A 27,262-nucleotide genomic window follows, 5' to 3' on the forward strand; every position below is an offset into this window, starting at 1 on the left:
AAATAAAATAAAAATTTAATTTCTTTCTATACTTTTTTTTTTCTTTTTTTTTTTTTTTCTTTTTCTGAAGCTGGAAACGGGGAGAGACAGTCAGACAGACTCCCGCATGCGCCCGACCGGGATCCACCCGGCACACCCACCAGGGGCGACGCTCTGCCCACCAGGGGGCGTCGCTCTGTCCCCGACCAGAGACACTCCAGCGCCTGGGGCAGAGGCCAAGGAGCCATCCCCAGCGCCCAGGCCATCCCTGCTCCAATGGAACCTTGGCTGCGGGAGGGGAAGAGAGAGACAGAGAGGAAGGAGGGGGGAGTGGAGAAGCAAATGGGCGCTTCTCCTTGTGTGCCCTGGCCGGTAATCGAACCCGGGTCCCCCCCCCCGCACGCCAGGCCGACGCTCCACTGCTGAGCCAACCGGCCAGGGCCTATACTTATTTTTTAAGATTTAGGTTGTCTTTGGTTATAAGAATGCCCTGGAAATTTATTTTTCTGAATAGAGGGCTATTGTCTTTCCAAATCAGCTAGCTTGCAGATCTTAGAATTTTGTGTCTAAAAGGAATGCTAGAAATTAGTTAAGTCTCTAAGGAATGAGGAATCAACCTCTCATTTTATTTTATTTATTTAAAAAAAAATTTATTCATTTTTAGAGAGGGGAGCAAGAGAGAGAATGAGAGAGAGAGAGAGAGAGAGAGAGAGAAGGGGGGAGGAGCAGGAAGCATCAACTCCCATATATGCTTTGACTAGGGAAGCCCAGGCTTTAGAACCAGCTACTTCAGCATTCCAGGTCGATGCTTTATCCACTGCGCCACCACAGGTCAGGCTCAACCTCTCTCATTTTAATATGGGAAAACTGATGGCCCAAGTAGGCTATTTGTTTTACCTTGTTAATGACTGAGCCAGAACCAAATCCAGTTCCATGGCTAGGGTGAGGCACTGTCACTTGTATACTGACTAGCCAATAAAATTTTCTTTATCCCAGAATCTTTCCAAAATGATGGAAGGAAAAGAATAAATACTTATTGAACACTTGCTTTATATCAAATCCCATGCTAAGTGATTTTACCTATATTATTTCATTTAGTCTTCATACCTACTCTATGAGATCTATACTATTAACCTAAGGTATCATTAACATCAGTAACAACTACCAATTTTTCTAGCATATACTATGACCAGGTAATGCCTTGGATACTTCATAGATATTATCTCTAATTATCACACAGTCCTGACAGGAGGCCTAGGGTTAGGGTAAGGCAAGTGAGGTGCTCATGAGGTGCAAATTTAAGGGGAGAAGGGACACCAAGATAAATTACATTTATGGTTTTTAATGAAATATATTTTCTTTTTTATGATATTTTATAGCAATATTTAAGCGATACTTTAATATTTAATTTTTTCATGTAAATGATAATATACACATAATTAATAAAGCATATTAAATATATTATTCATGCATAACTATATGCATGAATAATATTCTAATGCAATATTTATTTTATTTAATGCAATCTATTTTACAGTTTTTCATTTTTATTTATATTAGAGAGAGAGAGAAGCATGGATTTGTTGTTCCACTTATGTATACATTCATTGTTTTAATCTCATATGTGCCCTATCAGGGGATCAAATCCACAACCTTGGCGTATCAGGTCGATGCTCTAAAACTGAGCTATGCAGCGGGGCTGAATGCAATATATTTTTTAATTAATTTATTTATTTGTTACAGAGAGAGGGATAGGTTATAGACAGGGACAGACAGGAATGCAGAGAGAGATGAGAAGCATCAGTCATCAGTTTTTCGTTGGGACTCCTTAGTTGTTCATTGATTGCTTTCTCAGATGTGCCTTGACCATGGGCCTTCAGCAGACCGAATAACCCCTTGCTCGAGCCAGCAACCTTGGGTCCAAGCTAGTGAATTTTTTTTTTTTTTTTTGCTCAAGCCAGATGAGCCTGCGCTCAAGCTGGCAACCTTGGGGTCTCGAATCTGGGTCCTTCTGCATCCCAGTTCAACGCTCTATCCACTGCACCACCGCCCGGTCAGGCTGAATGCAATATTTTTAATAGATGGAAATAAATCTGTGATGGACAAAATATCGAAGTGGTTTTTTTTGGTTTTTTTTTTTAAAAAAGGATTTTATTTATTCATTATAGAGAGGGGAGAGAGAGAGAGAAGGGGGAGGAGCAAGAAGCATCAACTCTCATATGTGCCTTGACCAGGCAAGCCCAGGGTTTTGAACCGGCGACCTCAGCGTTTCTAGGTTGACGCTTTATCCACTGCGCCACCACAGGTCAGGCAGTATCAAAGTTTTAAATAAAGATAGACTTTTTTTTTTTTTTTTACAGCTCTGTGTTATTGTACAATAAATAGGAGAGGTCATTTCTGATTAAGCAGCCATTCCTGGGCCCACGCCACCTTCATTTCCTCGCTGGGTGGTTCATAAGGGTTGACAACAGTGTGTGAACAGATTGAATGGTGTAGAGGATTATATCTGTAGTCATGTTTCTTTTTTTTTTTTTAATTTATTTATTCGTTTTTAGAGAGGAGAGAGAGGGAGAGAGAGGAGAGAGAGGAGAGACAGAGAGAGAAGGGGGAGGAGCTGGAAGCATCAACTCCCATATGTGCCTTGACCAGGCAAGCCCAGGGTTTCGAACCGGCGACCTCAGCATTTCCAGGTCACGCTTTATTCACTGCGCCACCACAGGTCAGACATGTTTCTTTTTTTTTAATGTAGAACTTTTATGAACTTTTCACACTTGGTTGAAAATAGAGGAGGACCTTTTGATAAATACATACATATCCAGTGTTTTTATTCTGCTTCAGGCTCAGTTTGCCTCTGGAAGCACATGGAATCCTAACAGATTGCCATGATGATGATAACTTTGCACATGGGAAACTGAGGCCCAGAGAGGTTAGGTAATTTATTTTATTTATTTACTTTTTAAATATTTTATTTCTTGATTTTAGAGAGAGGTGAGAGAGAAGCTGGGGAAGGAGCAGGAAGCATCACCTCATAGTAGTTGCTTCTTGTACATGCTTTGACCAGGCAAGCCCAAGTTTTCAAACCAAGGACTGCAGCATTCCAGGTCGACACTTTATCCACTGCGCCACCACAGGCCAGGTGAGGTTAAGTAATTTAATTACCAGAGGTCACATAACTAGTACACCATGGAATTGGACCTCAGATCTAGGTGTGACTCCAAAACCTGTGCTCTTTCTAAAATTGTGTTGTATTTTTGTTTAAGACAGTAGACCATTTTCTGTAAAGAGGCAGATAGTAAATACTTTTAGCTTTGGGGCTATTGATCTCTCAGCCCTGCCTTATAGCAGGGAGGCAGCCATGGACAGTATGTATTAAAATGGGCATACTGGGTTTGGCCCATGGTGACAGTGCATTTGATTATAACAAAACATCTCAGGCACAAATATGTTATCTTTGAAGATGGTAAAGCCAGATTTCCTTGATGTCATACTTGGACATGTTTCTTTTAATGTAACAGATGGAAGGCAATAAATGATAATCAGTCCTGTTCTGCATAGGAGTCTGTAATCCTTATGGGATTACACCCATTCCACTGTGGTTTTCCACTTGTCAACAAGGAATGGCATTTCACAGTAATTGAATTTCAAAGTAGTCTGAAAAGGTAAGGCCAAGTTTCTCCTGTTTCACATAACCTCTAACAGAAGAGGTTAAGCTTTAGAAACCTGTTTAACATGTTTTGTGGTTACTCAGTTTGACTATGTTAATGCTACCCCTGAGCGAACTTGACTTTGTAATAATACAAAAACATAACCAAAATGAGATTTGTTTCCTGAAGACACATAAATAATCATAAAGTAGAACTTAAAAACTACATTTATAAGGGTGAAACAATTGAACAAATTTGCTATTTGCAAATATCTAGTACTTGCCCTGGCCGGTTGGCTCAGCGGTAGAGCGTCGGCCTAGCGTGTGGAGGACCCGGGTTCGATTCCTGGCCAGGGCACACAGGAGAAGCGCCCATTTGCTTCTCCACCCCTCCGCCGCGCTTTCCTCTCTGTCTCTCTCTTCCCCTCCCGCAGCCAAAGCTCCATTGGAGCAAAGATGGCCCAGGCGCTGGGGATGGCTCTGTGGCCTCTGCTTCAGGCGGTAGAGTGGCTCTGGTCGCAACATGGCGACGCCCAGGATGGGCAGAGCATAGCCCCCTGGTGGGCAGAGCTTCGCCTCATGGTGGGCGTGCCGGGTGGATCCCGGTCGGGCGCATGCGGGAGTCTGTCTGACTGTCTCTCCCTGTTTCCAGCTTCGGAAAAATGGAAAAAAAAAAAAAAAATCTAGTACTTGCATGCTTGCAATTGCCTGAGAATTTAGGACCTGACAACAAGACAAGTTCCTATGATAGGTGCTGGGAACACTGGACAAAAAAAATAACACAGTACCTACCCTCAAGGAGCTTATACCAATTTTTAATATGGCCCCAAATAAGGCGAATTTAAGGTGAATTTGACATTTTCTTAAAATGTTATTAATTATTATTTTTTATTCATTTATTTTTATTTTAGTGAGAGAAGGGGAAGCAGGGACAGACTCCTGCATGTGCCCTGACTAAGATCCACCCAGCAAGCCCATTAAGGGGCGATGCTCTGCCTATCTGGGGCCCTTGCTCCATTGCAATGGGAGCCATTTTAGCACCTGAAGTGGAGGTCATGGAACCATCCTCAGCACCCGGGGCCAACTCACTCTAATCAAGCCTTGGTTGGAGGAGGGGAAGGGTGGGGAAGAGTATGGTCACTTCTCCTGTGTGCCCTGACTGAGAATTGAACCCTGGACTTCCACACGGCTGGCCGATGCTCTACCACTGAGCTAACTGGCCAGTACTGTTACTAATTCTGAGAGGAAAAGTATTAATGATCATAGGCAATTTTAAACTAAGAACATCAGAAATGGGATGCATGGCCCATTTTTGTTTTCATATTATTTCCCAGGCCTTGTCATCTACAGATACATATATTTTTGGCAGATATATTTTGACATAGTTTGAATGTATATGCCATTTCATACTTCATTTATTTTGTAAACCTTACATTATACCCTCTTTGTAGTATTCAGATGGATCACTCTGAATGGCTGAATAATGTGTTAACAAGTTGATATTTATTTATTCAGTAAACATTTATCAATGCCAATTGTGAGCCAGGCCCTGTTTCTGATACTGGGAATACAACAATGGATAAACAGATTAAATTGATAAACAGATAAACTGATCTATTTAGATCAGTTATCTTGGATCTTCCATGCTGAAGAGGGAAGTTATTTCAGAATAAGGAAAGAGTGCTTCACGTAAGTGACATGAGAAAAACAATATTTAAAGTGAAATATTTTCTGAAATAACTTCCATCAAGAAGAAAGTAGAATAATAATATCTTTAAGTCCTGGGGAGAAAATATTGTTTAAAGTCAGGTCATCATTTAGGCCAAGGAATTCATTGACAGATATGAATGAACTTAGGAAATATATTATTCATTATTAGCCCCTCTTGAAAAGACAGCAAGAGCTTTTCCCCTGTAGGTGAATGGAGAAGCCTAGGAAAGGGACTCACTGTAAGCAATGATGGTGCACATTATAGAACTAAAACTGTATAACTGGGAAGCTATGGTTCCCAAAAAGAATTGTTATATACAGCTCATTCTCATTATTCATGGAAGCTATGTTCTACAAAATCACTGTAAATTCTGGATTCGCAAATAGTGGACCATTTCTCCTGTGGAAAGTATAGGGTTAGGTTTCCGAGAACCTCTGGTTAACATTTCTGTTGATTGCGCAATACATAAACTTCTTTTATGTGCATTTCTGTTTAAAATTTTAAAAATTTATTCACTTATTTGAGAGAGAGAGAGAAACATTGATTGTTCCACCTATCCATGCATTCATCGTGTGTGACCCCTGCATATTCCTTGACCAGGGATTGAACCCACAACCCTGGTGCACCAGGACAATCAAACAAGCCACCTGGCTACGGTGTGCATTTCTGGTTAAAGATATCTAATTTAGTATATACAATATTTTGATTCCTTAACATTTATCTCAGGGCCAACAGCACTATAACTCATGCCTGAGCAAAAGCTTATCTAACATGTATTTTCTGTAAGTTTAAAAAGATCAGACAGCGTATAAGAACTACTCTTGGGGACCATTTTAAACAGAAAAATCAGTCAAGAAAAGCACTAGAAGAAGAAAAAAAGAACATGGCAGCAGTGATCTGGCTTGGTAGCTTACTTAGTTAGAGATTGTCTGGGTATGCTGAGGTTGCAGATTCCACCCACAGTCTGGGCACATATAAGAATCCACCAACAAATGCATGAATAGGTGAACAACAATGTTTCTCTCTCTTTCTCTCCCCCCCCCCCTATATATATAAATTTAAAACAATTTAAAAATGTGGCAGTGAATAGACAGTTAAAAAATATTTTTTATGCCAGACATGTGGTGGCTCAGTGGATAAAGCGTTGACCTGGAAATGCTGAGGTCGCCGGTTTGAAACCCTGGGCTTGCCTGGTCAAGGCACATATGGGAGTTGATGCTTCCAGCTCCTCTCCCCCTTCTGTCTCTCCTCTGTCTCTCCCTCTCCTTTCTAAAATGAATTAAAAAAAATTAAAAATATATATTTTTTATGAGTTGAAATAAGAAGGCAGAGACAGACAGACAGGAAGGGAGAGAGATGAGAAGCATCAATTCTTTGTTGTGGCATCTTAGTTGTTCAGTGATTGCTTTCTCATATGTGCCTGACTGGGGGGCTACAGCAGAGCAAGTGACCCCATGCTCAAGCCAGCGACCTTGGGCTCAAGTCAGAGACCATGAGGTCATGTCTATGATCCCACACTCAAGCCAGTGATCCCTCGCTCAAGCTAGTGAGCTTTGCTCAAGCAGGATGAGCCTACGCTCAAGCAGGCAACCTTGGGGTTTTGTTTTGTTGTTGTTTTTTTTGTATTTTTCTGAAGTTGGAAACGGAGAGGCAGTCAGACAGACTCCCGCATGCACCCAACCGGGATCCACCCGGCATGCCCATCAGGGGGCGATGCTCCGCCCATCTGGGCTGTTGCTCTGTTGCATCCATAGCCATTCTAGCGCTCGAGGCAGAGGCCATAGAGCCATCCTCAGCGCCTGGGCCAACTTTGCTCCAGTGAAGCCTTGGCTGCGGGAGAGGAAGAGAGAGACAGAGAGGAAAGAGAGGGGAAGGGGTGGAGAAGCAGATGGGTGCTTCTCCTGTGTGCCCTGGCCGGGAATCGAACCCAGGACACCTGCACGCCAGGCCGACACTCTACCACTGAGCCAACCGGCCAGGGCCGAAACCTTGGGGTTTTGATCCTTGGTCCTCCGCATACCAGTCTGATGCTCTATCCACTGCGCCACCACCTGGTCAGGCTGCAACTCAAAATTTTTGCCACTCTGCAAATCCATGAATAATCACAAACACACCATGAGTATTGATTTTGGGGGTTACAATAAATTTTAGCAAGTAGGTGAATTCACAAGTATTAAATCCAGAAATAATGAGGAGCAACTGTATTTTGACAGTGGGAGCAAAAAGTGTATATTTGTGTGAGTGTGTGTATGACTGAGGAAGAAAAATGTGAGAGGCAAAATAAGAGCCTTAATTTTCTCATCTCTCTTGGTAGGGAATGAGGAGTTAGAACACATAAAGTAAATAGAACAGGAAATCTCTGTGCTTGATATACCAATGTAGAGGCTTAAATATTTATTTATTTTTTCTAAGGATTTTATATATTGATTTTAGAGAGATGAGAGAGAGAGAGAGAAAGGGGTGGGGAGGAGCAGGAAGCATCAACTTGTAGCTTGCTGTATGGGCCTTGACTGGGTTTTGTGCTGGTGACCTCAGCATTCCAGCTTGATGCCTTATCCACTGCGCCACCACAGTCAGGCTAGAGGCTTACAATTTATTTGTAAACTAAAAATGGAATAACCAGGTGAACTAAAAATAATTTTATAACTAATAAAAACCAAGATGTAGAAGTCAGGTCAGTGGGGAGAAGTATTTATTTATTTACTTATTTACTTATTTACTTATTTATTTTATAGAGACAGAGAGAGAATCAGAGAGAGGGATAGACAGGGACAGACAGACAGGAACGGAGAGATGAGAAGCATCAATCATTAGTTTTTCGTTGTACATTGTGACACCTTAGTTGTTCATTGATTGCTTTCTCATATGCGCCTTTACCACGGGCCTTCAGCAGACCGAGTAACTCCTTGCTGGAGCCAGCGACCTTGGGTCCAAGGTGGTGAGCTTTTGCTCAAACTAGATGAACCCACGCTCAAGCTGGCAACCTCGGGGTCTCAAACCTGGGGTCTCGAACCTGGGTCCTCGGCATCCCAGTCCGACACTCTATCCACTGCGCCACCGCCTGGTCAGGCTGGGGAGAAGTATTGAGTGTGCTTACTAATGCCCTCATCATGTATAACAGGATCACTAGATATTGTCTCAAGTTACTAAAGCAAGGACTAGAGCAGAGTAAGGAAATAAATTGGTTTGACAGAGGTCAGTAGCAGGACACATGACAGAAGTCAGCAATACGCTCCCCCGCAGTCAGACACAGATTCCGAATGCCCCTCCGAATCCTTGCTAGGCGTTCACATTGCTGTATAATTCAGTCTGAATAAATGTACCTAAGTGTGGAGCAGTTATGTATGTAGTCTACTTGTGGCCTATAGTCAACACATTTACATCCCATGAAATAAGATTTAAACATTTTCTATAAAGTTATAATGGCCTGACCTGTGGTGGCGCAGTGGATAAAGTGTCGACCTGGAATGCTGAGGTTGCAGGTTCAAAACCCCGGGCTTGCCTGGTCAAGGCACATATGATGCTTCCTACTCCTTCCGCCTTCTCTCTCTCCTCTCTCTCTAAAAATGAATAATAATAATAAAAAAAGTTATAATGGTTAACACCAAAAGAAGTAAAGCAGGCTATAAACTTCTCAGAAAGACAATGACTACATAAATGAAAACAACAAAGAGAGACAGGGCAATCTACACAGCAAAAGATAGCTATAGAAACCAAGACAGCAGGACAATGAGAAAACAGAGCATTACAGTATTTAATCCAGTTTTGAGCTCTGGCTGGATAGTTCAGATGATTGGAGCATTGTCCTGGAGCAGGGAGGGTGCCTGTTCAATTCCCTGGTCAGGGTACCTACAGGAGCAGCTCGATGTTCCTCTCTCTCTCTCTCTCTCTCTCTCTCTCTCTCAGAAACCAAGATGGGATTGGACCTGCAAAAGATCTACTGCAGGAAATGTGTGTGAAGGGTAAAGGGAGGGGGACAGGGAAGAGTAGGCAAAGAGAGCCTTCTTATCAAGATGCAGTCTGACCCCTGAGAAACGAGTGGGGAAAGGAAGGATTGGGTAGGACGAACTTCAGCACAGTTCTGAGGATATTTCTTCCAGCCTGATGGGGAGTCCCTGAGCCAAACTTGTCTGTTACTAAAATCCCACCCACATGAGGCAGGAATGGCCTGCCTGGCCTGGCTCCGGGACTCCACGGTGGTCAGACATTCGCTGGGAGCAGCCTGAGGGAGGGATGGCTTCAGTGTGAATGTAGGGCAGCTGAAGGCACAGTCAACCTAACTGTGCCCCCTGAAGAAGATTCTCTCTCTTTTTTTTTTTAAAGATTGATTCTTTAACTCAGGGGCAGTCAACCTTTTTATTTATTTATTTATTTATTTTTATTTTTATTTTTTTATTTTTTGCATTTTTCTGAAGCTGGAAACAGGGAGAGACAGTCTGACAGACTCCCGCATGCGCCCGACCGGGATCCACCCGGCACGCCCACCATGGGGCGAAGCTCTGCCCACCAGGGGGCAATGCTCTGCCCATCTTGGGCATAGCCATGTTGAGACCAGAGCCACTCTAGCGCCTGAGGCAGAGGCCACAGAGCCATCCCCAGCGCCCGGGCCATTTTTGCTCCAATGGAGCCTGGGCTGCGGGAGGGGAAGAGAGAGACAGAGAGGAAAGCACGGCGGAGGGGTGGAGAAGCAAATGGACGCTTCTCCTGTGTGCCCTGGCCAGGAATCGAACCCGGGTCCTCCGCACGCTAGGCCGATGCTCTACCGCTGAGCCAACCGGCCAGGGCCAGTCAACCTTTTTAAACCTACCGCCCACTTTTGTATCTCTGTTAGTAGTAAAATTTTCTAACCGCCCACCGGTTCCACAGCAATGGTGATTTATAAAGTAGGGAAGTAACTTTACTTTATAAAATTTATAAAGCAGAGTTACAGCAAGTTAAAATATATAATAATAATTACTTACCAAGTACTTTATGTTGGATTTTCGCTAAGTTTGGCAGAATAAATCTTTATAAAACAACTTACTCTAGTTAAATCTATCTTTTTATTTATACTTTGGTTGCTCCGCTACCACCCACCATGAAAGCTGGAACACCCACTAGTGGGCGGTAGGGACCCAGTTGACTACCACTGCTTTAACTCATCAACTCATAGTTGCTTCACTTTAGTTGTTTATTGATTGCTTGTCATGTGTGCTTTTTTTTAGTGATAGAGAGATGGAGGGATAGAGACAGGATAAAAGAGAGAGAAGCATCAATTTACAGTTGTTCATTGATTCCTTTCTCATATGTGCCTTGACTGGGGGTGGGGGTGGGGCTCCAGGCGAGCCAATGACCTTGGACTTCAAGCCAGCAACCTTTGGGCTCAAGCCAGTGAGCATGGGGTCATGTCTATGATCCCATGCTTAAGCCAGCGACCCTAGGCTCAAGCTAGTGAGCCTGTGCTCAATCTGGCAACCTCAGGGTTTTGAACTTGGGTCCTCAGCATCTCAGGCCAATGCTCTATCCACTGCACCATGACAGGCCAGGCTGAAGAAGGTTATCTTTTTTTTTTTTTTTTTTTTTACAGAGGCAGAGATAGACAGGGACAGACAGACAGGAACGGAGAGAGATGAGAAGCATCAATCATCAGTTTCTCGTTGCGCGTTGCGACTTCTTAGTTGTTCATTGATTGCTTTCTCACATGTGCCTTGACCGCGGGCCTTCAGCAGACCGAGTAACCCCCTGCTGGAGCCAGCGACCTTGGGTCTAAGCTGGTGAGCTCTTTGCTCAAGCCAGATGAGCCCGCGCTCAAGCTGGCGACCTCGGGGTCTCGAACCTGGGTCCTTCCACATCCCAGTCCGACGCTCTATCCACTGCGCCACCACCTGGTCAGGCAAGAAGGTTATCTTAAAGGCATATCTGAGTAAGTCACTTCTGTGACCTTTATACTAATTATATCTGTTATGCCAATAAATCTGAATTCACTTACTTTTTAAGGCACTCAGATTGTGTCATAAAATAAAACCTAACTAGATACTATATGTAAGACCTATTAATGGGAGTCAAAGGGTTTTTTTTGTTTTGTTTTTTCAAAGATAGAGAGAGTCAGAGAGAGGGATAGATAGAGACAGACAGACAGGAATGGAGAGAGATGAGAAGCATCAATTATCACTTTTTTGTTGTGACACCTTAGTTGTTCATTGATTGCTTTCTCATATGTGCCTTGACCGTGAGCCTTCAGCAGACCGAGTAACCCCTTGCTCGAGTCAGCGACCTTGGGTCCAAGCTGGTGAGCTTTGCTCAAACCAGATGAGCCCATGCTCAAGCTGGCGACCTCAGGGTCTTGAACCTGGGTCCTCCATATCCCAGTCCGACGCTCTATCCACTGCACCACCGCCTGGTCAGGTGGGAGTCAAAGGTTTTAAAAGGATAAAAACATGCTAGCAAATGTTAACAAAAAGAAAAAGCTATATGGCTTTACTGTCATTTGGTGAAATTTAATGCAAATAAAACATACTGTATAATGAGAAAGGATATAACCGGACCTGTGGTGGTGCAATGGATAAGGCCTTAACCTGGAATGCTGAGATCTCTGGTTCAAAACCCTGGGCTTGCCTGGTCAAGGCACATATGGGAAATAACTACTATGAATTGAGTTTCCTGTTCTACTCCCGCATCCCACCACCTCTCTCTCTCCTCTCCCTGAAATCAATAAATAAAATCTAAAAAAAAAAAAAAAAAGGATGTAATTCCTGAAGCATTAAGTGTAGGTAATGAAAGTAAAAATTTATGAAACTAAAACTTAATAGTTTGGGGAACTTGAACTTGCCCTCAGTGTAATGTTGTTATACTTTGTAAAAGAAGTGCCCCTATTGTTGGTATCTAAATACATTGTTTTCAGATGATAAGAGAATAGCATTCTTGATTCTCAGAAGAGGCTATACTCCCTACTTTAAAAAAAAAAATTTATTGATTGATTTCAGAGAGAGAGGAAGGGAGAGAGAGAGAGACAGGAATATCAAGCTGCTCCTATATGTGCCCCAACTGGGGATCAAACTGGCAACCTTTGTGCTTCCAGATGGTACTCTAACCAACCGACCATCCAGCCAGGGCCCATACTCCCTACTTAAATTCTCATTTTACACTATATCTCTGTTACATAGCATATATCACAGGTTGCAGTTTTCTACTCATTTGTGTGTTTTATTTCATTAATACCTAATTCTCCCTGGAAAACGCCACCTGGCATAGAACCTAGGGTAGAGGAGACTCTAGTGCAGGGGTCCCCAAACTACGGCCCGCCCGCGGGCTGCATGCAGCCCCCTGAGGCCATTTATCTGCCCCCGCCACACTTCCAGAGGGGACACCTCTTTCATTGGTGGTCAGTGAGAGGAGCATAGTTCCCATTGAAATACTGGTCAGTTTGTTGATTTAAATTTACTTGTTCTTTATTTTAAATATTGTATTTGTTCCCATTTTGTTTTTTTTACTTTAAAATAAGATATGTGCAGTGTGCATAGGGATTTGTTCATAGATTTTTTTGTAGTTTGGCCCTCCAACGGTCTGAGGGACAGTGAACTGGCCCCCTGTGTAAAAAGTTTGAGGACCCCTGCTCTAGTGGATTGAAGTATGCCTTTCCTCTGAGGATGGGAGGTAATATATGTAAGGCTGTTGTAATATTTAAAATTGAAGAGAGGAACTAGAAAATCTGTTTCTCACTCAATACTTGCAATGGACTTTTCCAGAGCACAGTGCCATTATAAAAATAACTAAGTCTGCCCTGGCAGGTGGCTCAGTGGATAGAGCATTGGCCTGGTGTATAGTCATCCCAGGTTCTATTTCTGGTCATGGCACACAGGAGAAACAACCATCTGCTTCTCCCCCTCCCTCCCTCTTCTCTCCGTCTTACCCTCCCATAGCCAGAGGCTTGATTGGTTCAAATGTCAGCCTCAGGTGCTAAAGATAGCTGGGTTGGCAAGGGTCAGCCTCAGGCACTAAAAATAGCTCGGTACTAGAGCATCGGCCCCAGATGGCAATGCCAGGTGGATCCTGGTCAGGGCACATGTGGGAGTCTATCTCACTATCTTCCCTCTGCTCACTTAAAAACAACACAATAACAAAACTTAAGTCATTTAAAATAAATGAAATAAGGGTGGTTTTATCAAATGAAAAATTAAAATTTCACTTGTACTGCTCTTTTTGCCTTTCACTAACTTTCAATTTTTAAGAACTTCTAGGAAAGACTGAGCAAGTCAAGGAGATTAGTGGAGCCATTCCATAGACATGAAAGTTGGCAGCTGTTGCTGAAAAATAGCTCGGGGCCAAACTTTGAGTCTTCTCTGAGACTCAGTTACGTGACTTTTGACACGCTGGCTTAATATTGCTCATTTAGCTCAAAATAAACAGATATGATAAACAGTTCCTTTCTTTGGGAAGGGATCTGTGTCTTCTCCAGTCTGAACTCATTCATAATTATTTCCACAGCAGTCCTCTCTTAAGCAAGTAAATGGCAAGTGAAAGATAACATAATTTCCCCCGGCTACTTCGTGAGTCAGTTGCATGACCAGGAACAAAACCTAGTTTTACTGTTGGCAAAGACCAAGAGACTCAGCCCTACCTATCCTGTGGCACCTCCTATTCAATAAAGTGATTAAACAGTCAATTATTTACTCTGGGACTTGCCCTACAAGCACCAGACAAGTTTGAGCACACAATCCACAGGAAGAGGAAAATGAAAGGGGCCAACATATGGAGGGCGTACTTACATAGCTGAATAAATTCTGACATCTAATGCACAGAATAGTGTCTATAGTTAACAGTGATGTATTGTATACTTGAAATTTGTTAAAAGAGTAGATCATGAATCTTATTGTCACACATACAAAAGTAACTAGTAAGATGATGATATGTTAACAAATAACCTGATTGTGGTAATCATTTCACAATATATATACCTGTATCAAATTATCGTATTGTACACCTTAAACTTATACAATGTTATTAGTCAATTATATCTGGAAAAAGCTGGGGCAAGGGAAAGGAAATACTGAGAGCATGCCTCACTGCACATGGTACCTGACAGTGTAGAGTAAAGAGGAATGTGTGAGTTTGGGACTCACTATTCTATAGAGTGAGGGATTTCAAAGCCTCCTTAATTTTTAACTTTCTTTTTAAAATTTTTTTATTTATTGCAATTTTATTTATCATAATTCTTATGCTGTACTCTACATCCTCATGAATATTTTTAAAATTAATTTTAATTTATTGTGTTAACATGGATTCAAGTGTCTCACTCAATATAACACCCCCACCCCCCAACTATGTGCCCCCCATTACACCCCTTTGTCCCCTCCCCCAACTCCTCCTCCTCCACTCTGGGATTTGCTGTCCTGTCATCTGTATCTCTGTGTTGTATATATGTGATTTCACTAGTCCCTTCACCTCTGATCCCATCCTCTCATCCCTCTTCCCTCTGACAGCTGTCCCTCTGTTCCCTGTGACCCTGCATCTGCCTCTATTTTGTTCCTCAGTTCACCTTGTTCATTAGATTCCGCATATAAGTGAGACCATATGATATTTTTTTCTCTGACTGGCTTATTTCACTTAGTATAATAATCTCCAGGTTCGTCCATGCCATCACTAAAGGTAAGATTTCCTTCTTTTCCACAGCCGCATAGTATTTCATTGTGTATATGTACAACTGCTTTTTAATTCACTTGTCTATTGACGTACACTTGGGCTGTTTCCAGCTCTTGGCTAATGTAAACAATGCTGCCATAAACATGGGGGTGCATATCTTCTTTTGAATCAGTGATTTGGTATTCTTAGGATATATTCTTAAAAGTGGGATAGCTGGGTCAAAGGCTGTTCCATTTTTAATTTTTTGAGGAAACCCCATACTGTTTTTTTTTTTAATTCTTTTTTTTTTTTAATTATTTATTTATTCATTTAAGAGAGGAGAGGGAGAGACAGAGAGAGAGAGAGGAGAGATAGAGAGAGAGAAGGGGGGAGGAGCTAGAAGCATCAACTCCCATATGTGCCTTGACCAGGCAAGCCCAGGGTTTTGAACCAGTGACCTCAGCATTTCCAGGTCGATGCTTTTTCCACTGCGCCACCACAGGTCAGGCAGCCCATACTGTTTTCTACAGTGGCTGCACCAGTCTGCATTCCCACCAGCAGGTTCCCTTTTCTCCACATCTTCGCCAGCACTTATTCTGTGTTGTTTTGTTGATGAGCGCCATTCTGACTGGTGTGAGGTGATATATCATTGTGGTTTTAATTTACATTTCTCTAATGATTAGTGACATTGAACATTTTTTATATGCCTATCAGCCATCTGTATGTCCTCTCTGGAGAAGTGTCTATTCAGTTCTTTTGCGGCTTTTTTTTTTTTTTGTATTTTTGTACTTTTCCGAAGTTAGAAACAGGGAGGCAGTCAGACTCCCGCATGCACTTGACTGAGATCTACCCAGCATGCCCACCAGGGGGTGATGCTCTGCCCACCTAAGGTATTGCTCTATTGCTGCAGGAGCCATTCTGGTGCCTGAGTCGGAGGCCATGGAGCCATCCTCAGCACCTGGGCCAACCTTGCTCCAATGGAGTCTTGGCTGAGGGAGGGGAAGAGAGAGACAGAAAAGAAGGAGGGGGGAAGGGTGGAGGGGGGAAGGGTGCTTTTTGCTGTGCCAAAGCTTTTAAAATTGATATAGTCTCATTTGGTTTTGATTTTTTTTTTTTTTTTTTTTTACAGAGGCAGAGATAGACAGGGACAGACAGACAGGAATGGAGAGAGATGAGAAGCATCAATCATTAGTTTCTCATTGTGCATTGCGACTTCTTAGTTGTTCATTGATTTCTTTCTCATATGTGCCTTGACCGTGGGCCTTCAGCAGACCAAGTAACCCCTTGCTGGAGCCAGCGACCTTGGATCCAAGCCGGTGAGCTTTTTGCTCAAACCAGATGAGCCCGTGCTCAAGCTGGCGACCTTGGGGTCTCAAACCTGAATCCTTCTGCATCCCAGTTTGATGCTCTATCTACTGCGCCACCGCCTGGTCAAGCTCATTTGTTTATTTTGTCCTTTTATTCACTTGCCCGTGGAGATAAATAGCCAAAAATATTGCTATGAGAGATTCGGAGAGTTTACTGCCTATGTTTTCTTCCAAGATGTTTATGGTTTCACGACTTACATTTAAGTCTTTTATCCATTATGAATTTATTTTTGTGAATGCTGTAAGTTGGTTGTCTAGTTTCATTTTTTGCATGTACCTGTCCAATTTTTCCAACACCATTTATTAAAGAGACTGTCTTTACTTCATTGTATGCTCTTATTTCCTTTGTCAATTATCAATTAGCCACAAAGGCGTGGGTTTATTTCTGGGTCCTCTGTTCTGTTCCATTTATCTGTATGACTGTTCTTATGTTAGTAATAAGCTGTTTTGATTACAATGGCTTTGTAGTATAAGTTGATATTAGGAAGTGTGATACTTCCTACTTTATTTTTTTTATTTTCAGGATTGCTGAGGCTATTCGGGTTCATTTAAATTTTTGGAATATTTGCGCTATATCATTGAAGTATGCCATTGTTATTTTATTAGGAATTACATTGAATCTATACATTGCTTTGGGTAGTGTAGACATTTTAATAATGCTTATTCTTCCTATCCATGAACACAGTATATGCTTCCACTTGTTCGTATCTTCCTTGATTTCTTTTTTCAATGTCTTATAATTTTCCAAGTACAAGTCTTTTACTTCTTTGGTTAAATTTACTCCTAGGTACTTTATTATTATTATATTTTTTGCAGTAGTGAAGGAGGTTGTTTCCTTATTTTCTCTTTTAGACAGTTTATTGTTTGTGTATAAAAATGCCACTGATTTCTGAATATTAATTTTATATCCTGCCACCTTGCTGAATTCATTTATCAGGTCTAATAGTTTTTTGACTGAGACTTTAGGATTTTCTACATACAGTATTATGTCATCATAAAAAGAATTTGGAAGTTTCCCTCCTCTTAAATTTTTTGAAATAGCTTGAGAAGGATAAATGTTAGTTCTTCTTTGAATGTTTGGTAAAATTTGCCCGTGAAGCCATCTGGTCCAGGACTTTTGTTTGCTAGGATTTTTTTTTTTTTTTTTTTTTTTTTTTAATTTTTTTTTTGATATTTTATTTATTAATTTTTAGAGAGAGAGGAGAGAGAGAGAGAGAGAAGGGGAGGGAGGAGCAGGAAGCATCAACTCCCATATGTGCCTTGACCGGGCAAGCCCAAGGTTTCGAACCGGCAACCTCAGTGTTCCAGGTCGACGCTTTATCCCACTGCGCCACCACAGGTCAGGCTGCTAGGAGTTTTTTGATAACTGTTTTAATATCATTTGTTGTAATAGGTCTGTTTAGATTTTCTGATTCTTTCAGATTGAGTTTTGGAAGATTGTATGTTTCTAGGAATTTATCCATTTCATCTAGGTTGTTCAATTTTTTTGGCATATAGCTCTTCATAGTATTACAATCCTTTGTATTTATGCAGTGTCAGTTGTTACTTCTCCACTTTCATTTCTAATTTTATTTATTTGAGTCCTCTCTCTTTTTTTTCTTGATGAGTCTGGTTAAAGATTCGTCAATCTTGTTTTTTGGTTTTTAAAAATTTTTTTTTTATTTTTCTGAAGCTGGAAATGGGGAGAGACAGTCAGACAGACTCCTGCATGCGCCCAACCGGGATCCACCCGGCATGCCCACCAGGGGCGACGCTCTGCCCACCAGGGGCCGATGCTCTGCCCCTCTGGGGCGTCGCTCTGCCACGACCAGAGCCACTCCAGCGCCTGGGGCAGAGGCCAAGGAGCTATCCCCAGCGCCCGGGCCATCTTTGCTCCAATGGAGCCTTGGCTGTGGGAGGGGAAGAGAGAGACAGAGAGGAAGGAGGGGGGGTGGAGAAGCAAATGGGCGCTTCTCCTATGTGCCCTGGCCGGGAATCGAACTCGGGTCCCCCGCACGCCAGGCCGACGCTCTACCGCTGAGCCAACCAGCCAGGGCCCATCTTGTTTACCTTTTCAAAGAACCAGCTCTTGGTTTCATTGATCTTTTGTATTGTTTTTTTAGCTTCTATGTCATTTTTTTCCTCTCTGATCTTTATTATTTCCTTCCTTCTACTCCCTCTGGGCTTTATTTGTTGTTCTTTTTCTAGTTCTTTTTGATGTAGGGTTTGGTTGTTTATTTGAACTTTTTCTTGCTTCCTCAGGTATGCCAATTTTTAACTTTCTATTTGAGCTTATGCTCGTTCTATTTAGGCATGTGTGCTGCCAAAGTGAGCATTTGCTTATTCTATTTTGGAACTTCACTTACTGTTGAGTACCAGACCTTTTGCAGGAAGTTTCAAATAAAAGCATACACAAATGGACCCAGGCTATTAAGAAAGGGTATAGACACCAGGAGGAAGGTTACTCTGAGGCTCAGAATCAGGGAGCAGCAATTTCTGGGTGTGTAAGTGTAGATTCACTGAGAATAGGACCCCAGGGCAAATGGTTTCTAACTTCTTACTGGAGGAAGGCAGAACAGATGTTTCCCAAGTTTCTCTTGTCTTCTGTTGGCCAGTTGCAAGTCAAAAGCCTTCCCCTTCTGTTTCCTCCAAGAATGGCCACTGCAGGGCTGTGCCCCTTTCCTGACTGTCCTACAGGGCCATCTCCAGCTTTCAGCTGGGGATTGTTTGTTGCTCCACTTCACCTCCTACTCGGCTGTCCTCTCTCACCCTAGCAGCATGTGGGAAAGTGGGTCACAACACAGTTTTAAATAATTTTTATAATTAAAAAGACAATATAGTCTTTCCAATCATTATATTATTGTGTCACTGGATACCAGTATTAAGCAGAGGTTTACTTTTAACTGTTATTTGGTCATGGTTGTTGACCAAGACCTTATATAATGTTGCAAAAATAACACCCTGTCTCCATACCCAAGAACCCCAAAGCTCTACTTTCTTCCCACCTCCTTTTATCTTGCAACTTGATCTTTAGTTTATTTATAACCCTCTATTTCCTTTCAAGCAGAAGTCTTTTCTTTTCTTTTTTGTGACAGAGACAGAGAGACAAGAAAGAGGGACAGATGGGAACAGACAGATAGGAAGGGAGAAAGATGAGAAGCATCAATTTTTTGTTGCGACATGTTAGTTGTTCATTGATTGCTTTCTCATATGTGCCTTGACTGAGAGACTATAGCCGACTGAGTGACCCCTTGCTCAAGCCAACAACCTTGGGCTCAAGCCAGAGACCTTGGGCTTCAAGCCAGTGACCTTTGGGCTCAAGCCAGTGACCATGGGGTCATATCTGTGATTCCACGCTCAAGCCAGAGACCCTGTTCTCCAGCTTGTGAGCCCGTGCTCAAGCTGGCGACCTCGGGGTTTCGAACCTGGGTCCTCGCTTCCCAGTCCAATGCTCTATCCACTGAGCCACTGCCTGGTCAGGCAGAAATATTTTTTTTCTTTTTTATGTTTATTGTGTTGATTGAAGGGGTGGGGGGAGAAGGGAGAGAGAGAGAGACCGGGACAGTGACTGGGGATTTAACTGACAACCTGTGCACTTCAGGATGATGCTCTAACCAAGTGAACTATGCGGCCAGGCCAAGCAGAAGTCTTAAGCGTTCCTACCTACTTCTATTTTCTGATCTCAAAATTCACAGTCTACCCCCCCCCCCCACTTTGTATGTCAGTGATATGGTCCTGGCCCCCTTCTTCTTCCTTTATGTAAGCTTTTTATTTGGTAATAATTTTTAACTTGTTTTAAAAACTATAAGAATAAAAAAATACACAGAATACCAATAATGTTTTACAGCTTCACCTATTGTTAACATTTTGCTGCATATGCTTTATTGTTTGCTGTTTATCTCTCCATCCCTATTTTATTTTTCTGAATCATTTGAGACTAAGTTGGACATTTACTGATAATTACTTCAGTTGTATTTCCTAAGAATTAAAATTTTTCTCTTACCTAACCATAGTAGGATGATCAACCTCAATTAATTTAACATTGATACCAAACTTTTATCTAATAGTGTCTATATCTCAATTTTGTCAATGACCTAATAATTCCTTTTACATATATATATATATATATATATATAATATTTTAGCCTAACCTGTGGTGGTGCAGTATATGAAGCATCCACCTGTAACACTGAGATTGCCAGTTTGAAGCCCTGGGCTTGCCTGGTCAAGGCACATATGGGAGTTGATGCTTCCTGCTATCCCGCCCCCCTTTTCTCTCTCTCCTCTTTAAAATAAACAAATAAAATCTTAAAAAGAAAAACTTTAAAACAAAAAAAATTTATTGATTGATTTTTAGAGAGAGGAAGGGAGAGAGAGAAACATCGATGTGTTGTTTCACTTATTCACAGGCCCACTGGTTGATCTAGCATGTGCTCTGACTGGAAATTGAACCTGCAACCTTGGCATATTGGGACAACTCTCCACCCAACTGGGCTACTCCGCCATGGGAGTACTTATTTTTCTTTCATTACAGAATGCAATCTAAGACCAGATATTGCATTTATTTATCCTGTCTCTTTATTTCCCCAGCCTTTCTTTGTCATTTACACATTGACCTTTTCTAAGAAAGAGAATATTTTTCATTTGTGTTTGCCTAATTTTTCCTCATGGTTTGATTCAGGTTATGTATTCCCCACTGAAATACTACATAAGTGATGTTGTGTCCTCCTTAGTGCATTACAGTTCGAGGCACATGCTCTCTATCTGCCCTTTGTTAGTGATATTCATTTGCATAACCTAATCAAGATGTTGTTTAGTTTCTCCACCATATATTACTACTTTTTTTCCAATCACTAATAAGCAATCTGTGGGAGGCATTTTAAGACCATACTCATCTGCTCCTCCTTAGAACCCACCTCTACTTGGTTTGGCATCCATTGATGACTATTGCCTAACCTGTCTTTGTTTTGACGATTGCAAAATAATTAGTATCGACTCTAGCATTCACTCATCATTTACCAGTGGCATTCAGCATTATACTGGAAGTAAGAGTCCTCCTCTTGCCTCCATTTATTTGTCTATTTATTTGTATGGAATCATGAATTCTTTTTTTTTCCCAAAGGCCTATATTCTATTAGTGTCTTTAATTATTTTGTGCTCAAATTAACCCAGATCTGTTGAGTGGAAGCCCTTTCAAGCTGGCTCCTGTATCCTCATGACATGTTTTTAAACATCCTCTTACTTTCTGCCATGACAAGATGCCCCAGGCTTATCTCTGCTGTTCCCTTCCCCACCCCTAGCTTTTCTTCTAAGGCTGTCCTTAGAGCCTACTCAGCAGGATGAGTGCTTGAAAGTGCTGCTTTGAGAAGCAAAGAAGGATAGGGTTCAAAACCACCACTGTGGTCAACAGTTTCAGATGCTACTAAACGGTTCGTGACACAGCATATCCTGTTCTCCACTACGGTCTTAAGCAGATGCTCTAGACAAGGAAAGAGGCACCTGGACCATGCAGTTTCAGTTCTTGAATCCTCTACTGTGTGCCTGGATCAGTGAGGGATACACAAGGTTGTAAGACATGATTCCAAGGAGATTGCAGTCTAGCAACATAGACATACATGTACATAAATACCCATAATACACCCCCAAAGTATCTCAGTGTGTTATCAAAGAGGTCCGTAAAGGGTTTGGGGGAGTTATGGGATGAGAGAACAGTCTTAAAACTGGTAGAGTTTGAGAAGGCTTTACTGAGGTGACTTTTGGTGTTAGACCTCGAAAGAGGTAGAATTTGGAAAGACTGTTTTCCTGGTGAAAAAGTCACTATGTCTGAACTCTGAATCAGGTATTACTTTGCAACTTCATGCAAATAGATCTAGCCTTTTTCTAGCTACTATAAGGCACATAGATCTCCAACGAGTGTAGGACTTGATGCCCAACTAAGGAAAGAACTGTCATGATATCACCTAATTTTTATTTTCAGACACAGATGAAACATGTCCCTTGTTCACCAGACTGAGCTTTCCCAGGGCAGTGGTCGGTACGGGACTAAGTGTGAGGTTGATGCTCTACTCCAGAAGAAACCTGACCTGCGCACAAATCATCAACTCCACCGTTTTGGGGAACTTGAACATGACCAAGAAAACCACCTTCATTGTCCATGGATTCAGGCCGACAGGCTCCCCTCCAGTGTGGATGGAGGAGTTAGTAGAGGGTTTGCTCTCTGTAGAGGACATGAACGTGATTGTTGTTGATTGGAATCGAGGAGCTACAACTGTAATATACAGCCATGCTTCTAGTAAAAGCAAAAAAGTAGCAACAGTCTTGAAGGAATTTATTGACCAAATGTTGGTAAGGGAAAATTCTCTTAAATGATTTAGGGTTAAATTGAAACTGGTCCATTATATGAAGGGTAAAGCAAAGAGATGTCTGCAGTGAACAGGAAGGACTATTTTGCAGATCCAAATAAGCCCCAAGGAAGGTGGAGGGGAGTGCTGGAGGGAAGGCCTACATGTATGGTTGTATGGGCTTTTCACTGCACGAGGCACTCATCTAAGGGAGCATCCTTGTCATTGTAGACATTGTAGATTTATATGTTTGTTAAGATAATTTCCCAACAAATGTCAGCAAAGTGTGCTGAGGAAGGGGTATATTTTTCTGACTCACAGAGAGGTGTCTTATGGGTGGGAAAGGTTCTATCTAAGGGTCTCCTGGCTTCAATGACTGGAGCTTCCTTAACTTCTATAGCCGTTTCTTTTTCTAAAAATGCCATAAGTTTAGTGACAAGATTGTCCAAAAGTAGAACGATGCACTTGATCGTGTATGCATGATTTATGTCTTCAGAGGACTTACAAAGATTAAATAAATCTTAAATTTTACTTAGCGATCTCATGAGTGACTCCTGTCATGGAAAAAAAAGGTGACGTGGTTTCGGAACTGCTTCAAAGGGAGTCAGCATGGCCAGCGGCCGCATAATTTTATAAGAGCACCCTGTCTAAGCCACAGCTCTGAGAAAGTCAAGATTAAAATGACACATGACTGACTGTCACTGTGTAATCCATTCCCACCCTATTTTCTTTCTCTCCTTCTTTCCTTTCCTCTCTATGGTGAATTTATTTAACTGAGCCAGCATGAAGATAAAAAAAATGTTTATGAAAATATATTGTTGCCCTTCTCCCCAAACAAGAATGCTTTGAAGATATCTTGGCTTGGTTTTCAGAAATAGCATGAATGGAGACACCATGGCACCAAGGTTAAGGCACAGGTTTGGAGCTGAACAGACTGGTTTGAATCTGACCCCTCCCTGCTGCCTGACCTTGAATAAAGCACTTCAACTCTGGGCCCCAGTTTCCTCATCTATATAATCAAAAGAATAGTATTTACTTTGCAGGGATGTTGTGGCATTTTAGTGAGATAATGGATATAAGGTGCTTAGGAATGTTTCTGCAAAATCAACAGATAAGACATTTCTTCAAATATTATCAAGTCCTTGTTCTCCACAATTTATAATAATGGACCTCTTGAAATTCCAGGACAAAGGAGCTTCTCTTGACAACATTTACATGATTGGAGTAAGTCTAGGAGCCCACATAGCCGGGTTTGTTGGAAAGAAGTACAATGGGAAGCTGGGGAGAATTACAGGTAAGGCTTCCTGTGAATGGGCATGAGGTGGTTGGCCTGGGCAGAGTATTCATTGGGGAAACATGGTGTAGGCAATCCAGGCCCTTGGGTTGGAAGCCAACTCATCCAAATTATTTAATGTCTCTGACCATGTGACCTCTTGTGCTAAACGAATGCCACTGCAATGTTGATGTCAGGTTATTGTTTAATAAGACATATGCAAAAGCACCTTGTAAATTTTATGTGCCATAGAAAAGATCATTGGTGACTTTATTTCTCCTAAGGCTTGGAAAACAGCTAGGTCCCATGGGGATTTGGTCTCTGTGCCTCAAGCAGATATCCTTCTTCCTTTCATTTAATTCAGAACACTGTAACTTGAACTAGTTACCTAAAATGTTTCTGTTTCTAGGCACAGCTGGAGTTTCATGATAGGAAAATGAGATGGGAATTTTGATGGCTGAAGTTTACTCTCTGAATATCAGCTTTCAAGTTAAAACTGAATAAAAACACTCTGCAAATCCCAGACAAACTCTTGCTGGGGTCTCTGCCTAGTGCTCCAGTGACTTTCCTCGACTACAAATGAAAGGCTGAGGGAGGCTTTCTCTTCAGAGATGTAAGACTTCTTCCATTCATACCTTTCCCAGAATCCATCCTCACTTAGAAATAGGTATTTTAAATTTAGGGAATCTGAAAGGTAGAATAAGGAGGGAGGGGAGAGGTAAATGATGCAAGCCAACTACATTTGAGAGGTAAGCTTTAGGGCTACAAGTTTGAATGTGCTGCTTAACTTGAAACGTAGCCCTGGGCAAGTCATTTTCATCCTCTCTCTCTCTCTCTCTCTCTCTCTCTCTCTCTCTCTCTCTCTCTCTCTCACTCTCTCACACACACACACACACACACACACACACACACACCATTTGCTGGTATTTGAGGTCACATTCTTTTTCCTGGGTGTTTTTTCCTCACTTTCACCCCAAAGGCCAACTTTTCCCTATTTTCCTAGGGAAGCAAAGCTCTTTTCATTTTTTTTTTGTTTTTGGTATTTTTCTGAAGCTGGAAACGGGGAGGCAGTAAGACAGACTCCCGCATGCGCCTGACCGGGATCCACCCGGCATGTCCACCAGGGGGCGATGTTCTGCCCCTCTGGGGCGTCGCTCTGTTGCAACCAGAGCCATTCTAGCGCCTGAGGCAGAGGCCACAGAGCCATCCCCAGCGCCCGGGCCATCTTTGCTCCAATGGAGCCTCAGCTGCGGGAGAAGAGAGAGACAGAGAGGAAGAAGATGGGGGAGGGGTGGAGAAGCAGATGGGTGCTTCTCCTTTGTGCCCTGGCCGGGAATCGAACCCAGGACTCCCGCACGCCAGGCCGAAGCTCCACCGCTGAGCTTTTCAGTTTTTAAAAGTATTATCATGTTTTAGTATTGCAGGAATCAAAGGCAGACAAAAACGCCCAGACAACTTGATGAAGGGAGTAGGATTTATTTAGCCGGTGGAGCTGCGTGACCCCATCAGAGTCAACAAAACACGTGTTCTCTGAAGTTAGATTTCTTATATCTTATGTACCTTTACAGAGTACAGGTTTTCATGCAAGGGGCTCGTGATCCCTGTGTCTAGAGGTATACGTCACTCTCATGACTCCAGGATGGGAGGGTGAGTTTAGGTGAGGTCAGAGAATAAGTGTTGGAATTTGTAAATTAAGGTCTTAAAAACTTTTAAGAAAAGACGCCTTACCTGTGTGGCGCAGTGGATAAAGCGTCGACCTGTAACGCTGAGGTCACGGTTTGAAATCCTGGGCTTGTTTGGTCAAAGCACATATGGCAGTTGGTGCTTCCTGCTCCTCCCCCTTCTCTCTCTTTCTCTCTCTCCTCTCTAAAATGAATAAGTAAAATCTTAAAAATAAAAAAAAACTTTTAAGAGAAGAGGAAGGGGTTTTCAGATAAGTTCTATCTTCCTTTCTCTGTGAGCAAGGAAGGCTCTAAGCACCCTTTCAGAGCACTATAGGAAGCAGTCCATCCATAATTCTGCAGGCTCCCTTCCCTTGCATTCATCATGTTTCTTCCTCCTCAGTGGAGGAGGGTTGGGGGGGGGGTGACTTCTCCTTCCATATTAGAAAGCAACGTACTCTTACTTTAAAAAAAAGGTTTCCAGGCTGACCTGTGGTGGCGCAGCGGATAAAGCGTCGACCTGGAAATGCTGAGGTCGCCGGTTCGAAACCCTGGGCTTGCCTGGTCAAGGCACATATGGGAGTTGATGCTTCCTGCTCCTCCCCCCTTCTCTCTCTCTCTCTTTCCCTCTGTCTCTCCCTCTTCTTTCTAAAATAAATAAATAAATAAATAAATAAATAAATAGAAAAGGGTTCCTTTTCCCTTATAGGTACAAAGGACAGATGGCTTGAATTTACTTATGGCCCTTAATTATTGAGAGCTCCTCTTCTGGCTGGGAAGGCTTTTCCCAGTGGTGCTTAGAAGCCAACCAAATCTTAAAAAAAAAAGGAAGGAAGGAAGAAAAGGCACTGATTTGTAATGTTTGCTGATTTCCATGGTGAGCGTACTTCCACCGTGGCTGATCCAAGCTACCATCCTGACATCTCTGACCACAGAGTCTGGGGAGAGATGAGCACAATCTGCTCTCTGAGCTGGTCCCTGACCACCACTGCCTGATTCTACTTAATCCCCAGGCTCGCCCTTCAGCTTCCCAGCAAACCTGTTCCAGGACTACTTAGGATGTGAATGCAGTGTAACCAGGTCTCCGACCATGGAAATTTCTTCAGCCAGCCTTCCTGCCACTCCTGGGCCCCCGGGAACCTGCTCTGTGACCTGGACTCAGCCATCAGTTCACAGTTCATTTTTCTTTCCACTGACTCTCCCAAGTCCTCCCGACCCCTCATCTTTTCTGAGTTCCAAGGTCAATCTCAGCTGTCCCTGAGAGGAGTGTCAGGGGTCGAGCATGTAGTTCCCCTTTCCGCTTACCTCTCAGGGCCTTGCCTGAGTGGCTCACTGGATTATGGGGTAGAATTCGTCCTGTTACCCAAGGACACAATTCACTCCTGGGTCCCAAGCATTGGCTGGTTCTGCTGGCTAATTAGCTAGGCCAGAATGCTAATTACCTAGGCTGCTTCATCTCTTCCACGTTCCTTTCTTCCTTTCACCCTTCCTTTTGCTTTTCCTGTCCAAGCACAGCTCCTAAATTTGCTTCTCATGAACTTCTTCAACAGAAGATAGCAGAATATAAATAGATTTAAAATTATTTCAAGTACCTACATCACTTGATAATAAATTAAATTGAATTCTCAACCTTAACTATGTATAGAAATTACCTTGAGGTGTGAGGTTGCCAGCTTGAGTATGGGCTCGCCAGCTTGAGCCCAAAGTCACT

General features: G+C 42.4%; 1 protein-coding gene across 1 annotated transcript in view; it reads left to right on the forward strand.

Annotated features, from left to right (window-relative positions):
* Window positions 1–27,262, forward strand: part of LIPH (lipase H) — a 63,016-nt gene that overhangs the window by 8,473 nt on the left and 27,281 nt on the right. Inside the window, exons 2-3 of the mRNA XM_066241495.1 lie at window positions 22,254–22,621; window positions 23,803–23,911. Of these exons, the coding sequence (XP_066097592.1) occupies window positions 22,254–22,621; window positions 23,803–23,911 (477 nt within the window). The remainder of the gene's footprint in view (window positions 1–22,253; window positions 22,622–23,802; window positions 23,912–27,262) is intronic.

The sequence above is a fragment of the Saccopteryx bilineata genome, chromosome 8 (assembly GCF_036850765.1).
Source record: "Saccopteryx bilineata isolate mSacBil1 chromosome 8, mSacBil1_pri_phased_curated, whole genome shotgun sequence".
In the NCBI taxonomy this organism is placed as follows: Eukaryota; Metazoa; Chordata; class Mammalia; order Chiroptera; family Emballonuridae; genus Saccopteryx; species Saccopteryx bilineata.